This window comes from Mercenaria mercenaria, chromosome 12 (genome assembly GCF_021730395.1).
Source record: "Mercenaria mercenaria strain notata chromosome 12, MADL_Memer_1, whole genome shotgun sequence".
Lineage (NCBI taxonomy): Eukaryota > Metazoa > Mollusca > Bivalvia > Venerida > Veneridae > Mercenaria > Mercenaria mercenaria.
Genome location: NC_069372.1, coordinates 62,411,732 through 62,425,055, shown reverse-complemented (window position 1 = coordinate 62,425,055; position 13,324 = coordinate 62,411,732). Strand labels below are relative to the sequence as shown.

At 34.9% G+C, this 13,324-nt stretch overlaps 1 protein-coding gene across 1 annotated transcript; it reads right to left on the bottom strand.

Moving 5' to 3' along the window:
- Positions 1 to 5,713: 5,713 nt before the first annotated feature.
- LOC123534215 (BTB/POZ domain-containing protein 6-like) lies at positions 5,714 to 13,245 on the bottom strand. The gene is made up of 3 exons (XM_045316354.2): positions 13,110 to 13,245; positions 11,599 to 11,881; positions 5,714 to 8,965 (listed from the first exon to the last, which is right to left on the bottom strand). The coding sequence occupies exons 2-3, from the start codon at positions 11,862 to 11,864 to the stop codon at positions 7,900 to 7,902; spliced, it is 1,332 nt and encodes a 443-aa protein (XP_045172289.2). The 5' UTR covers positions 11,865 to 11,881; positions 13,110 to 13,245; the 3' UTR covers positions 5,714 to 7,899.
- Positions 13,246 to 13,324: the final 79 nt, after the last annotated feature.

Below are 13,324 nucleotides of genomic sequence, written 5' to 3'. Positions count from 1 at the left end.
CGACATCTGCATTCCCATGACTTATGCACAAACAGCTTATCACTAACTTTCTCAGATTTTTATACTTTAGACGACCTGATGGTGTTTTCCTGCTCAAGACATAGCCCCAATAATGATCTATTCTATCAATCTCATCCTGGTCATTATATATCTTGCTATCTGGAATATCATCTGCTCTATACAACTTCCATTCATCCCTGATTAAAGGAACTTCTTCTTTTGAAATACCTGGCAGAGTCTCTGATAGCCTTTTCAAGTGTTTAAAGGCACTTTCCTGCTCTCTTACTTCTGGATGTAAACACTGAATATTTTTTACCAAAGCAACATCAACCGGAAGCTTTTTAGCCAAGTAACTTGTTACTTCTTGATAAAATTTCCTCATGTCATATTGCAGACTTTTCTGCTTTCCTGAGTCAAGCTTAGATAACGTCTTCTCAGTGTCACTACCAACTTCCATCTCTTTCAAATCAAGACAGTTGTTCAGATCTTTCACATCTAATTTAACCAGTTTAGACCCGATGGCATCTGCAACAATGTCATGTTTGACAAATCTAAGCATCAATGTCCTAATAAGGTCACAGGCTTCTGAATACAACATGTGAATTAGAGGCTCTTGCTTTTGGAACATGATCAAAAATCTTTCAAAGACTGGCCCCACACTAATAAGAAACTGAATCTGTGCTAGAATTTCTTTGGACTTCAGCTTTTCACAAATCCTGAGGTACCTAGAATTCTTCTTCAGATACTTGTCAGTTCCTTGATCTTTACTAATCTGTGGTAGCACTTTCAAGAAATATCTACTAGAACCCTCCCAATGCTTGAGTAGTCTTCCAAGAGCGGGTATCAATGTCAGCCACCTACACTGAACGTGTCTTACAAACATGTTTTCATCAAGATTAAGGTCTTCCAGCACTGCAGCATAATCTTCTCTCTGACAGGTGTGTGATTTAAACCACTGAAAGAGGTCGATGGCTAATTCCTCTGCATCCTCACCATAGACATTAAGACCTTTTCTGAATCCATTGTGAACAGCATGTATAGAACATGGAACAAATTCAGTAAGTTCAGGTAGACCGAGAGAAGCTTTATGTGTATTGACATGGTTCCAAACAGTCTTATTAACATTGGGACCATCACTCCCAAGTGATACTAATAAATCTAAAGGTATCTGATAAGGTGTTTCATTCAAAGTATCAATTAAAGCCTGTCCTACATCAACACCTTTGGCATGACCAAACAGTTCACTCTTTAAAAACATAGTGCTTATTTCACCTTTCTCTTCATTCCAAAACCTGATTAATATATCACACTGTTTCATATTTTGGACTGTACCAGTTTCATCAAACTGAATTGTATATGGTATCTTATCAGTTGCTATTTTATTTGCTATAGTCTGTCTAAAATAAGGACCAAGCCCATCTGATATCATATATGATACTTTTGATTTACTCATTGTAAAGTCCTTTGCCACAGAGCTACCTGGGAACATGCTTTGGAATAACTCTGGTGTCCCATCACAAGAACTGTATGTGTAACCACTAGCTGCTACTTTAAACGCCCACAGTGTCTCTGCTTTACAAACTTGCTCCTTATGGGATAATGACTGGAGCTGAATGATTGAAGATTTTTTCTCGGTATCACCTCCTCCTTGAGAAGTACTTGCAACAACACTGCTCTGTTTTTTCAACAAAGAACTTCTTCTGGGAGCATGAATTTCTTAATTTCATATTATCTTTGTGCTTTTGTCCATCAGCATGGTTCATAAGTTGCCCAACACCAGTATTGGAACATGAAATTGATTTATCACAAATAAAGCAGAAGCCATTCAAGTTAGATGACGAATCCTTTCTACACCACTGATTAAGTTTGTGTCCATTTTTATCAATCTTATTAAGCCAAGAAGCATTAAAATGAGTCTTTCCACCTGGCATAGTTAGTATCTATGTTAAAGGATGTTAGTTTATCTTTGGTACATCTAGACTGTTAGTTGACACCTGCAAAATATATCAAGTTAGCTCAGCTACTACAAGCATTAATGTTTGCAGCTGATACTTCAAAAGCTCAAATGTTTTCTTAAAACATTTTCAGTGGCTTAGAAATATTTTCATGTAATTATACATCAAAATATAAATTACATTTGAGAGAAGTACCAGTAGCAAACTGATCAGGTTAAGGCATCCCAGCACTGCTACAACAAATTCTTATCCGGCTTAGCCAGATAGAATTATAGTTGGTCACTACAGTTATGTTCTACCTTAACCTATGCTTAGAGTGAACAGAAACATTATAATGCACTTTGAAATAGTGAAATTCAGATCACAATATTTTATGTTTAAAAAGATGTCTTTAGAAAATTGGGTCTAAGTCAAAGTACAGTGTATCATTTCTGTTCACCCAATTCCCTCAGTTTGCACATCATTGGGAAAGAGTTACAGTGCACAGCAATCATATCTGTTAGCCTACTTGTGTTCAAATGTGTATCTCTTTACCTTTAGAAGACAATATTTGCTGGATCCGGCACTGAAGATTCCCTAAGAGGTCAATGGCAGCATGTCCAGTAGTCCAATCAGAGCCTGATGAGTAGCTATCACACCATAAATCATATAACACAATTCATTCTACAAATAGACTAAAGCATAATCATGTTAACTACTTAATTTAAAATTTCATTGAACATGTTTTAATTTTTTTTTATTTTGAAAATATCAAAAAAGTAGGAGAAGTAGGAGTTTTCTGAGAAAAAGTAGGAAAAATGTAGGAAGGGATCTAAATAGTAGGAAAAGTAGGAAAAAGTAGGACTACTTGAAAGCCTGAGAACAGTAAAACATTTGTTTACAGTGAACAAATAATTTCTGTTCCTTGTGCAATTGTGGTTAAGAGTGGTTAAGGTCGCTGACTTCAAATCACTTGCCCCTCATCGATGTGGGTTCGAGCCTCACTCGGGGCGTTGAATTCTTCAAGTGAGGAAGCCATCCAGCTGGCTTACGAAAGGTCGGTGGTTCTACCCAGGTGCCTGCTCGTGATGAAATAATGCACGGAGGGGCACCTGGGGTCTTCCTCCACCATTAAAGCTGGAAAGTCGCCATATGACCTATAATGTGTCGGTGCGACGTTAAATCAAACAAAATAAAATAAATAAATTGTGCAATTACTGAATGCATCAAGGTGAGGGCACTGTGTTCGACGAGCTCTTTTTATGGGTACAGTCATTTAGAGCATATAGGGAAAGTACATCCATAGCGAAAATTTCTGTTTTTTACAGTGTAAAGGATATACGTGATTCAGTGCATGATCAAAATATATTTCACAGTGTAAACACCAGATACAATAAAATTATGTTCATGAGAAGCATAACAATAGTTAGGACTTAAAATGTAAGATTAAGTAGTTATGAGTGAGATATTTTGATATTAAATATTAATGTAAAATGGTTTGTCTTTTCTATGGTTTCAAACAAATTGTACCTATTTCTAATTCTGTACAAGTCAAAAATAATATTTTTAGTATTGGTTATTATATTTTTCATTGTGAAATTACCAGATATATATCAGAATTGATATATTTCAGTTAAGTAATAGTTATAGTATGTGTGAGAGTGTGTTACCAGGATATATCAGAGCTAGGGGTACATCGAGGGTATTTTTCTCTGCACATATCGTCGAGGCCGGTAGGCCGAGACAGATATGTGAAGAGAAAAATAACGAGATGTACCCCTAGCTCTGATATATCCTGGTAACACACGAGCATTACATATTATAACTGTTTTATCGCATAGTTTATCATTAAAATTTATATATTATTTTCATTTAAATTTGTTTATTATTATTTTTACTATTTTGATTCCCTTTCTGCGCCTCGCTGACTGAAACACTAAAACTTCTGTTTTAGAAAATGTGTTCCCCAGATAAAAGTACCCAACAAATTTCTGCATTGGTTTTAAATCTTTGCATTTCATTGGCCAGACATATTGTAAAACTTGTTGTTTTGTTTGTAAAAAAAATCAAAGAAAAAGAAACATTTGAGAAATCTCAGAATTTCATGTATTTCTGAATTTGGCAATAACTATCAAGTTTTTGAAATATTCTAGTTTATTTATTCTTTTACTTTATAAATGTAGGTGTTTGTGACAATTCTTTCTCTGTGAACTGTAAATTGGAGCTAAAATCATCTTTTCTTTGAAAGGAAAAAATTATACTCCCTTGATAGGACCTCAATAGAGAAAAAGTGTTCCGATATATATCGGAACAGTTTTACTGTGCTGATATATATCGGAACACTTTTTTTCTTATGAAACTCCATAGAGATTTCCGTGTTGATATATATCGCAACAGTTTTGTAAGATATCAGCACAGTTTTGTAGTAATAATGTGTGTTACTATGTATAACATGCTGAAAAGATCAAAGGAAAATTGCCACACTATGCGATAATTTTAGATAATGAACATATGTAGTTACAACAGTTGTGAATGTAGACAGCATATTTAAAGGAAGTCATTTTTCTGTTTAACTTGAAAAATAAATGCAGGTCAAGTTATTATGTGTTTGTAAAGTCTGTTTGAAATACATGTTACAGTTAAAATCAGTGTGTAAAGGACACATTTTTCAAGGAGAGTTTCAAATAAGTCTACTTAGCTTCCTACTCCATCCTGTTTGCCTCGTTGATATATGTACATGTTGTAAATGAATGTAAATGTTAATGTGTTTAATAAAATATTGTTTAAACCAACACAGTTTTCTGTGTATAGCCTGGTCTAAAGGAGCATACTGAGCTTGTTTGTTTTCAGTTAGGACATATTCTACAAAAATAAACTCTAGATTTCATCCAGGGGCCGCAGAAGCCAAGTGGTTACAGTCACCAACTTCAAATCACTTGCTAATCACCTCTGTTGAGCTAGGGCCATCATGTGAAATCACTTGCCACTCACCTCTGTAGGGCTAGGGTCATGTTAAATCACTTGCCTCTCACTTCTGTGGGGCTAGGGCCATCATGTTAAATCACTTGCCACTCACCTCTGTAGGGCTAGGGTCATGTTAAATCACTTGCCTCTCACTTCTGTGGGGCTAGGGCCATCATGTTAAATCACTTGCCACTCGCCTCTGTTGGGCTAGGGCCATCATGTTAAATCACTTGTCACTCACCTCTGTTGGGTTAGGGCCATCATGTTAAATCACCTGCCACTCACCTCTGTTGGGCTAGGGCCATCATGTTAAATCACTTGCCACTCACCTCTGTGGGGTTAGGGCCATCATGTTAAATCACCTGCCACTCACCTCTGTTGAGCTAGGGCCATCATGTGAAATCACTTGCCACTCACCTCTGTTGAGCTAGGGCCATCATGTGAAATCACTTGCCACTCACCTCTGTGGGGCTAGGGTGTCATCATGTGAGGAAGCTATCCAGCTGTCTTAATAAAGGTCTGGTTCTATCCAGATGCCTGCCAGTGCCTGACATAATGCCGAGACGAGCACCTGGAGTCATCCTATATCACTGAAGCTGGGGACTCGCCATATAGGTTAAGTTACCAAATTTACTAGAGTGAGTAAATAAAATCTATACAGATAGGTGAATCTTTTACAATGTCATATGTAAAGGTACTGAAAACCACAATATGTAAGTTTTCCATAGACTATTTATAAAAGCATAGCCCAATGATCCAGATACACATGTTTTGATGTTTTTGCATAAGGCAGAGGAACCAAGAAAAAAAGAAAATAAGGTGAATTTTTATTCAGTTCTAGGATATATCAATAAATACACAGCTGCCAGTAGAAAAATGGTATCTAGAGTGAAATCATTTAATTTCATGGGCACAAAATTTTGTGTTTTTGCCAAAATAAGTTTTCATATGAATTCTGAGGATTTCAACTTCCGAAGACAAAATAAAAGGTAAAAATACCCCCCCACTCCTTCACACCAAATGTAAATGATTTCACAGTATTAGTGTAAAGCAACAAAGCTTTAACAACATAAGCATCAATACCAAAATTACATTTTTGTCACCAGTTACTCAAAAAGTTAAAAGAGGGATTCATATGTATATTTGTAGTTCTCAATTCTGATTCTCGGGCCTGCGCTTGTAAAGGACACAGATATCCAGCATTTGTACTTATAAAATCCTTAATCAATCCATTCTTTACCTTTTTACCTACTTTCATATCCCCATTACACCCAACTACCCTTCTTAAAACATTTTTACATCCCTACACTCCTACCCCCTCCCTTTCCATGGGGTCTACCGGTATGTATATCAAATGCTATTTCTCTTTTCCCTTCTATCACATTCATTAATCATCCTTATTTTACCCATTCACACATACATGTACTTCAATTTCATTTTTACTTCCCTTCATTATATAACCTTTTCCCCATATTTTCACTAGTCTACCCAATCACCACTTGTTTTTTCAGTTGTCATTCTCAGTCTTTCTATTAGCCCCACCACCTCCCACTCGCCACCAACAAAAACACACAACCTTCTACTTTCTAGTGTTTAACTCCCTCACATCCATCTTAAACATATTTACACTATTTAAAATAACCCTTCTTCAATGGTAACTCTTTGTTTCATTATTTATAACATTCTCTGTATTATTTTCTCCCCCAGTCCACATTATACCCTTCTGTTCTCCGAGTCTTCCCTTCAAATGTTTGCATTCCATTTAAAAGCTATCACTCCCTTTAACTAAAACTCCCAGATTCCCTCTGTCTTAACGTATGATTATTATGTACAAGTTTTTGTTCTCCCTCCTTTTATTGTATTATCCCTGACCTTTCATTACAATCTCTGTGACCTTTAATTCTCCTTTCTATAGGTATAAAAATTTACATGTACCCATAATTTGCACAAAGCTCAAACAGCAAGTTCATACTTTAGTACGAATTCATAAATATATAATTCTTTGATTCCAGAGTATTTATCGAGGGCTGAGCACAAAAGTATTGTATTTTGATCTTTATTCATATACAGTTGCAATAGTTTTGCACTAAGCCCTTGTTATAAGTTTAACTGTTCATCCTTTTGAGCTCTACTATTTGAAGTACAGTCCGAGCTATTCTACTCACCATGGCATCGGCATTTGTTAAAGTTTTACTTGCGAGTCTTTATAACTATCATTTAAAGGCATACAGCTTTGAAACTTATTTTTTTCTTTTTCTAGGTCAATTACCAACCTCACTGTGTTAAGTCCCATAAGTCCCATAACTCTGACATACATTTTAGCCAAATTATGCCCCCTTTTGGACTTAGAAAATCCTGGTTAAAGTTTTGCATGCAAGTTGATTTGAAACTTCACATGTGTCTTCAGGGTTATAAAAGTAGGCGATAGCATCCAGTCCCATAACTCTTGACATTTATTTTGGCCAAATTATGCCCCTTTTTGGACTTGGAAAATCCTGGTTAGTTTTGCATGCAAGTTAGTAACTTACTATCTCAAAAACTAATGCAAATATTGAATTGGAACTTCAGATGTTTCTTCGGGTTTATAAAACTAGGTCATAGTATCAAGTCCCATAACTCTGAAGTATATTTTGCAAAATTATGTCCCCTTTTGAACTTAATAACTTCTGGTTAATGTTTTGCATGCAAGTTACTATCTCCAAAACTAATGCTGATACTGGATTGGAACTTTATAGATATTTTAACATTTAGGGTTAGAGTTATTGCCCTTTGCAGTATTTCTGACTTCAATTTAATAAATAATAATGTCACTTTCCATGTTAATGCGGTATGCTTTTATTTTATAATTAAGGTAAAAAGAATTTTCACAGATCTTACTTATTAATATTTTTTAAAGCATCCAGGATTTTGCCTTCTTTTGGTTTAACTCAAAGATATTTGAGGCGCTGTGCCGTTGACTTAACTGGGGTGTCAAGTCTGATTATACATAGAAAATTCATGTTTATGTTTCCATATTTTCACCATTCTCGGCAGGTGGGGGCATGAGTTCATAAACAATACCCGGAATTTGACCTCGATCTGGAGTAGTGTTATTTGTGCTTAAGTCAGATTTCTCAAACTTAAACTGAACATTGTCTCTTATAAGAATTTGCTGTCCACTTGTTCCATAATATGTTGTTGGTCCCTTCATCACAAGTGTAAATGTATATTTTTTGTTTTTCTTAATAGCCACAAGATTATCAAAATAAACATTGTAGATTTTTTGCTTGCCGTCAGTTTCAACAATTGCATGCTTTATAGCTACATTAGCCCTGTATGGCTCTTGCTTCAAATGCACAGAAATTTCTAAATTGCCTGGCCCCTGGTTTGACCCATATATCTGAAAGCCCTTTACCATTATGTCATTAGAACATGTGAAAGAAACGGCATCACATTTGTCCCTCTTGTAACCCCACCCTGACCCTAGCTCCATAAATCTCTGCACAGTGTATACAAACTTTCTCTTTTTTGTGTTAAAATCGCCAGCGTTCTCTGGTCTTGGATTAAGGAAGTACCTACAAAGCTTTAGTTCTTGTGGTTCAGTTAGGAGGCCAGTTGATATGACAACATTTGTAAAATACTCTTTGTCCATAAGGGGAAACCTTACATGTGGCATGACATTTGCAACAGCTGCTTTCATATTGTCTGGTGTGGCTTCTGAAATGCTCCTTTCACATTTACCCTTGGCAAACTTCAGTACAGCTTCAAATACAATAGCTTCTGAAACTGGAATACTGTCCTCTTTGATTATACTAATAAAGCATTCATTACACAACTCAGCAAGATCTTCTGCTTGGAAAACCCGCTCTGTTTCTTGAATGATCAGATTAAAGCATCTCGTCTTCAGTTCGTTGTTACCAAAAATGTGGGCATTCTCCATGACCGTACAAACATTTTCCGGTACCATGTTCCTCTTCAGGGTGTTTAGGCATTTGTCAATTAAACTCTGTACGCAGTATTTCTTTGCCGCATACAAAAGTGGAAGAACGTTGTCAAGATCAACTTTGACCTCTTCTGTATATAGATATCTAAAAGTAAAACAACAATAGTTTAATAATTTTAAATATAGTTTTTTAATTTTGATTTTATTTTCATTTGATGTATTCATATTTGTTCCTTTTTTTCTGCTATTCTTATCCTTTTTTAGCTCGACTTTTCAAAGAAAATGTAGAGCTATTGCACTTGTCCCAGTGTTGGCGTTGGTTAAAGTTTTTGATAAAGTCAAATATCTTTGTTACTATCAGAGCTATTGACATTAAACTTAAAATAGTTATTTACTATCACAGTCTACACCAGGAGATATAATCCCCATAACTCTTACTTGATTTTGACAGATTTATACCTCTTTTAGACTTAGCACTTTTTGCTTAAAGTTTTTGATACAGTCAAATACCTCTATTACTATCAAAGCTTTTGACTTGAAACTTAAAACAGTTACTTACTATCACAGTCTACACCAGCAGAACAATCCCCTAACCCTGATTTGAATTTTGACAGATTTATGCCCCTTTAAACTTAGAATTTTTTTATTAAAGTTTTTGATAAAGTCAAATACCTCAGTCACTATCAAAGCTTTTGACTTGAAACTTAAAATAGTTATTTACTATCAAAGTCTACACCAGGAGAAACAATCCCCATAACCCTGATTCGTATTTTTACAGAGTTATGTCCCTTTTTAACTTACAATTTTTTGGTTAAAGTTTTATATAATGTCCAATATCTCTATTGCTATCAAAGCTATTGACTTGAAACTTAGAATAGTTTTTTTACTATCAAAAACTACACCATAAGCAACACTCCTCATAACTCTGATTAGAATTCTGACAGATTTATGCCCCTTTTACTGGCAAAGCTCTAATTCAGAGTCAAGCACTAAGAAAAGTTGAGCATGCTGTCTTACGGACAGCTCTCGTTATTTTAAATTTTCACATGAAAGCGAAAAGCATATATAAATATAAAAACAATAAGACCTCTTGTGCTAGCTGTCACCATTTTTTGTGTGTGCAAATATCTAGTTTGGCAATGTAAGTTTTATATACACAATATTTTTTTTTTTAATTGCAGGGTATAAATTAATATATTTCAATAATGTCAGTATATAGTTAACTAAGTCCAGGTCCAGTCAACATGGAAAGATAGTCAATATCACTAAATATTGATGCATTACCTGAAACTCACTTTATGAAAAGAAAAGAAACAGTGATGTCTATATTTAGTTACCGGTAATAAGGAATTCCACTTACAACTCAATTTAATATTGGAAAATACAACTAGCCTAAATCAGTAAATCCTAACAATATCAGAATTATTCTTGTTTATATATTCAGATCCACAAGGTTATTTGTCTAGACTTCTACCAACTAGAATATCTTTTTTCAGTTTCTAATTTTTCACTTTCTGAATCACTTTTTCACCAAAATTCCATAAAAACATGGATTATCTGTTTCCAAAAGAAAAGGGACTTTCTAAAATTATATAAATCTGAATAGCTCCAGTTATCTCATATCTGCATTTTCTCATTTGATAAAGTTTTTATCACATGTTTGACGACGCGGGAGTGAAATAAAGCCATTACATAAATTTGATAATGCACTAGTGTAATAAAGCTTCGACGTTGACGTCGCTTATTTATAGGAGACGTTGGGGGAATTTACTTGGTCTATTATAGGTAAAGAAAGAAGAAATTTTGATGTTTAAACAATAAAAGCTTACATGTGACAAAAAGAATATTACATTTGTGTCTCTTCGAACTGAATTTATTAAACTTGTTGAATGAAATTGATTAAATGCTCAGCAGAGCTTAGCATTTTATTTTATTCAACTAATGTTTAATAAATTCAATGTGAAAAGACACTCGTGTAATATCCTCTATTACTTACAATATATAAACATTATTTATATATAACCTAAAACTGTCTTAAGTATATACTATGTTTATGTGGTTTTAGAACACTGTTGAAGCACTTGACCAATCCTAAGAGTAAAATGATTATTTGATGATTACTCAAGCGTTGGGGCTATCTCAAAATGATTCATCTGCGATAAATGAAAGGACATTATAATTACATCCAGAAGTACTTAAATTAAAGAGTGTAGTCATCTTAATCATATGAAATAATTATGTATACAGTCACCAATAAATTTATCTCATTTAAAATAAACATGTATCAAAAATAGATTCAATGTATGGTTTATAATAAACTTAAAACTCTTCACATATTTCTGTGCCGAAGACTACAGAAATGCAGGTCGAAATTGCTTCTGGACTATACCTCCAGAATAACAGGGGCAGTTCGAAGCCATACTTATTACTACATTGGCATTTAGGCAAAAACAAAATGGTTTTACTCTGTGGGTAGAGAGTGTTGCAATGAATGTAGAAGATCAAACTTTGATCACAGCATATGGTGCATGTTTGTCTGAAGTCATTTATGTAGGAAGTTGTCAGTTACAGGCACACACTTGCTGAAAAAAATGTCAGCACTGCCCAGGTGCAGAATCTAAGAACACTGATTAGGTTAATTAACTGACAACCATTACATAACTAGAATACCACAAGGGCAAGTATCAATCTCCCCAAAAACAGTTTGATGCTGGCCCTTGTGTGGTATGCTGTTGAACACAATGTTGTGCCCCATAAAAGAAATAAAAGGTAACTTACTGCAAAAGACCACTGAATTGCTCTGGTGTCATATCTGGGATAGTAATCTCCATTCCCGTATTCCCACTCAACGGACCGAAAAACATCGCATAAAACACACAACTTCTACTGCCGAGAACATATTTATGAGCTTGCATCCTTGTCTCCCCGTGGCCAATGATGAACGTTACATCACATGCCAGTTGATCTGTCCACATACGTCTGTTACATTCTACAACAGATCTTCTTGACTGCCAATCTTCATCAGGACGTAATACATGTTCCATTTTAACACAACCTGGTCCTGAAAAATATATAATTTCAAGATCCAAATTCTTGAGTCATACAAATATGCTGCTCCATATGACAGAGCTTCCCAAGGATGTTATTCATCATGGATTATTACATACTTTGCCACTTGTGCTAGCCTACGCTTCTTATATAAATGCAAAGCACTGAGGTACAATTGCAAAGTGCAAAGGTACTTACCTTCGCAATTTAAACTTTGCACTTCACATATCCCTTCATAAACGTGAACTTGAAGTACAAAAACTTTGCCCTTCCCTTTCTTAGCTTCCCACTTTTCCCATCAAAGCTTAATTTGCCCTAACAGTTTATGAAAGGCCATGCAAAGCTACAATGGGGATGCACAAAGTTACCATAATGGTAGAAACTTTGTGCTCACCATCGAACATTAATTTTGTGCTCCATGTTTATTCTGGGTGAACCCGCTGATGCTAACAATCGCTATAAGTAGATGTTCCATATTTATACATAGTCATAAACACATGTCACATGTCATTTTGTCTGCGAGAAGATAATGACTTGTTTTAATCCTTTTTTATCAAGCTGCTGTTTTGTCTTTCAAAGTTTGAAAACAAAATATAATGGGCGCTTTAATCGGCATGGAGACCTGTCAAAATGTCATTCTGTTGCATTGCTTGTGCTGATAAAATAGTATAAATAACAGGACATTTAATAATAATTCTGTGTAGCGTAATAGCTTTTGAATCTCATTGTCCCATATATGAGGGATGGCAACTATAAAATATCAGATCATAAATTAAGCCATCAGCCATAAGGCTACTGATGATAATGACCTAAATTGACGTCTTTTCTAGTTTTCAGATGCAACAGCAAAACAACAAAATCAATTAGTAGTAAATCAGTTCTTCTATCAGTTCTAATTCAAGTTCCTGCTTTTACTTTTAACCTGACCTGTAAAATAGTTCTTTTGCTTTATCTTTGTGATGCACATAACCTCTGTGTTTTTACTATTTTTAACAGCTATCCCTGACAATGCGCTTGCTAGTCATATAAATCGTTATGATTGCTAAGCAGTAAAACATAGACAATCACGAAATAATATGGCACAAACATGACAAAAGGATGACTATAAATCAGAAATCAACCAAAAGACATTGTGCATAATGTCCAATCATTTCCAAAATATGAACAGCTCTTTACATGCATGCTCAATAAGACCTAACATAGATCTAACTCATATCACTTTATCCGTTAAAATATCCTACCGGTTAAATTATCCAGATATTAACTGCGAAAGACTTGTGTAAGTGTGTGTGAGTGTGAGCCTAAGACGCTCTGACACTTTGTTTATATATGAGTTAACACACCAAAAAGATTCAACCTCCGCACAGTCAGTAATATTACAAAATACCATTGCTTTATTTAGTATTGGAAAACCCCAACGGTTACTAAAAATATTGCGTACCAAAAATACCAGAAA

Coding starts and splice junctions, on each gene's coding strand:
- LOC123534215 (XM_045316354.2), bottom strand. CDS start 11,864: ATGGAACATGTATTACGTCCTGATGAAGATTGGCAGTCAAGAAGATCT. Junction 8,966..11,598: donor CAATTCAGTGGTCTTTTGCA/GTAAGTTACCTT, acceptor TTTTACTTTTAG/ATATCTATATACAGAAGAGG.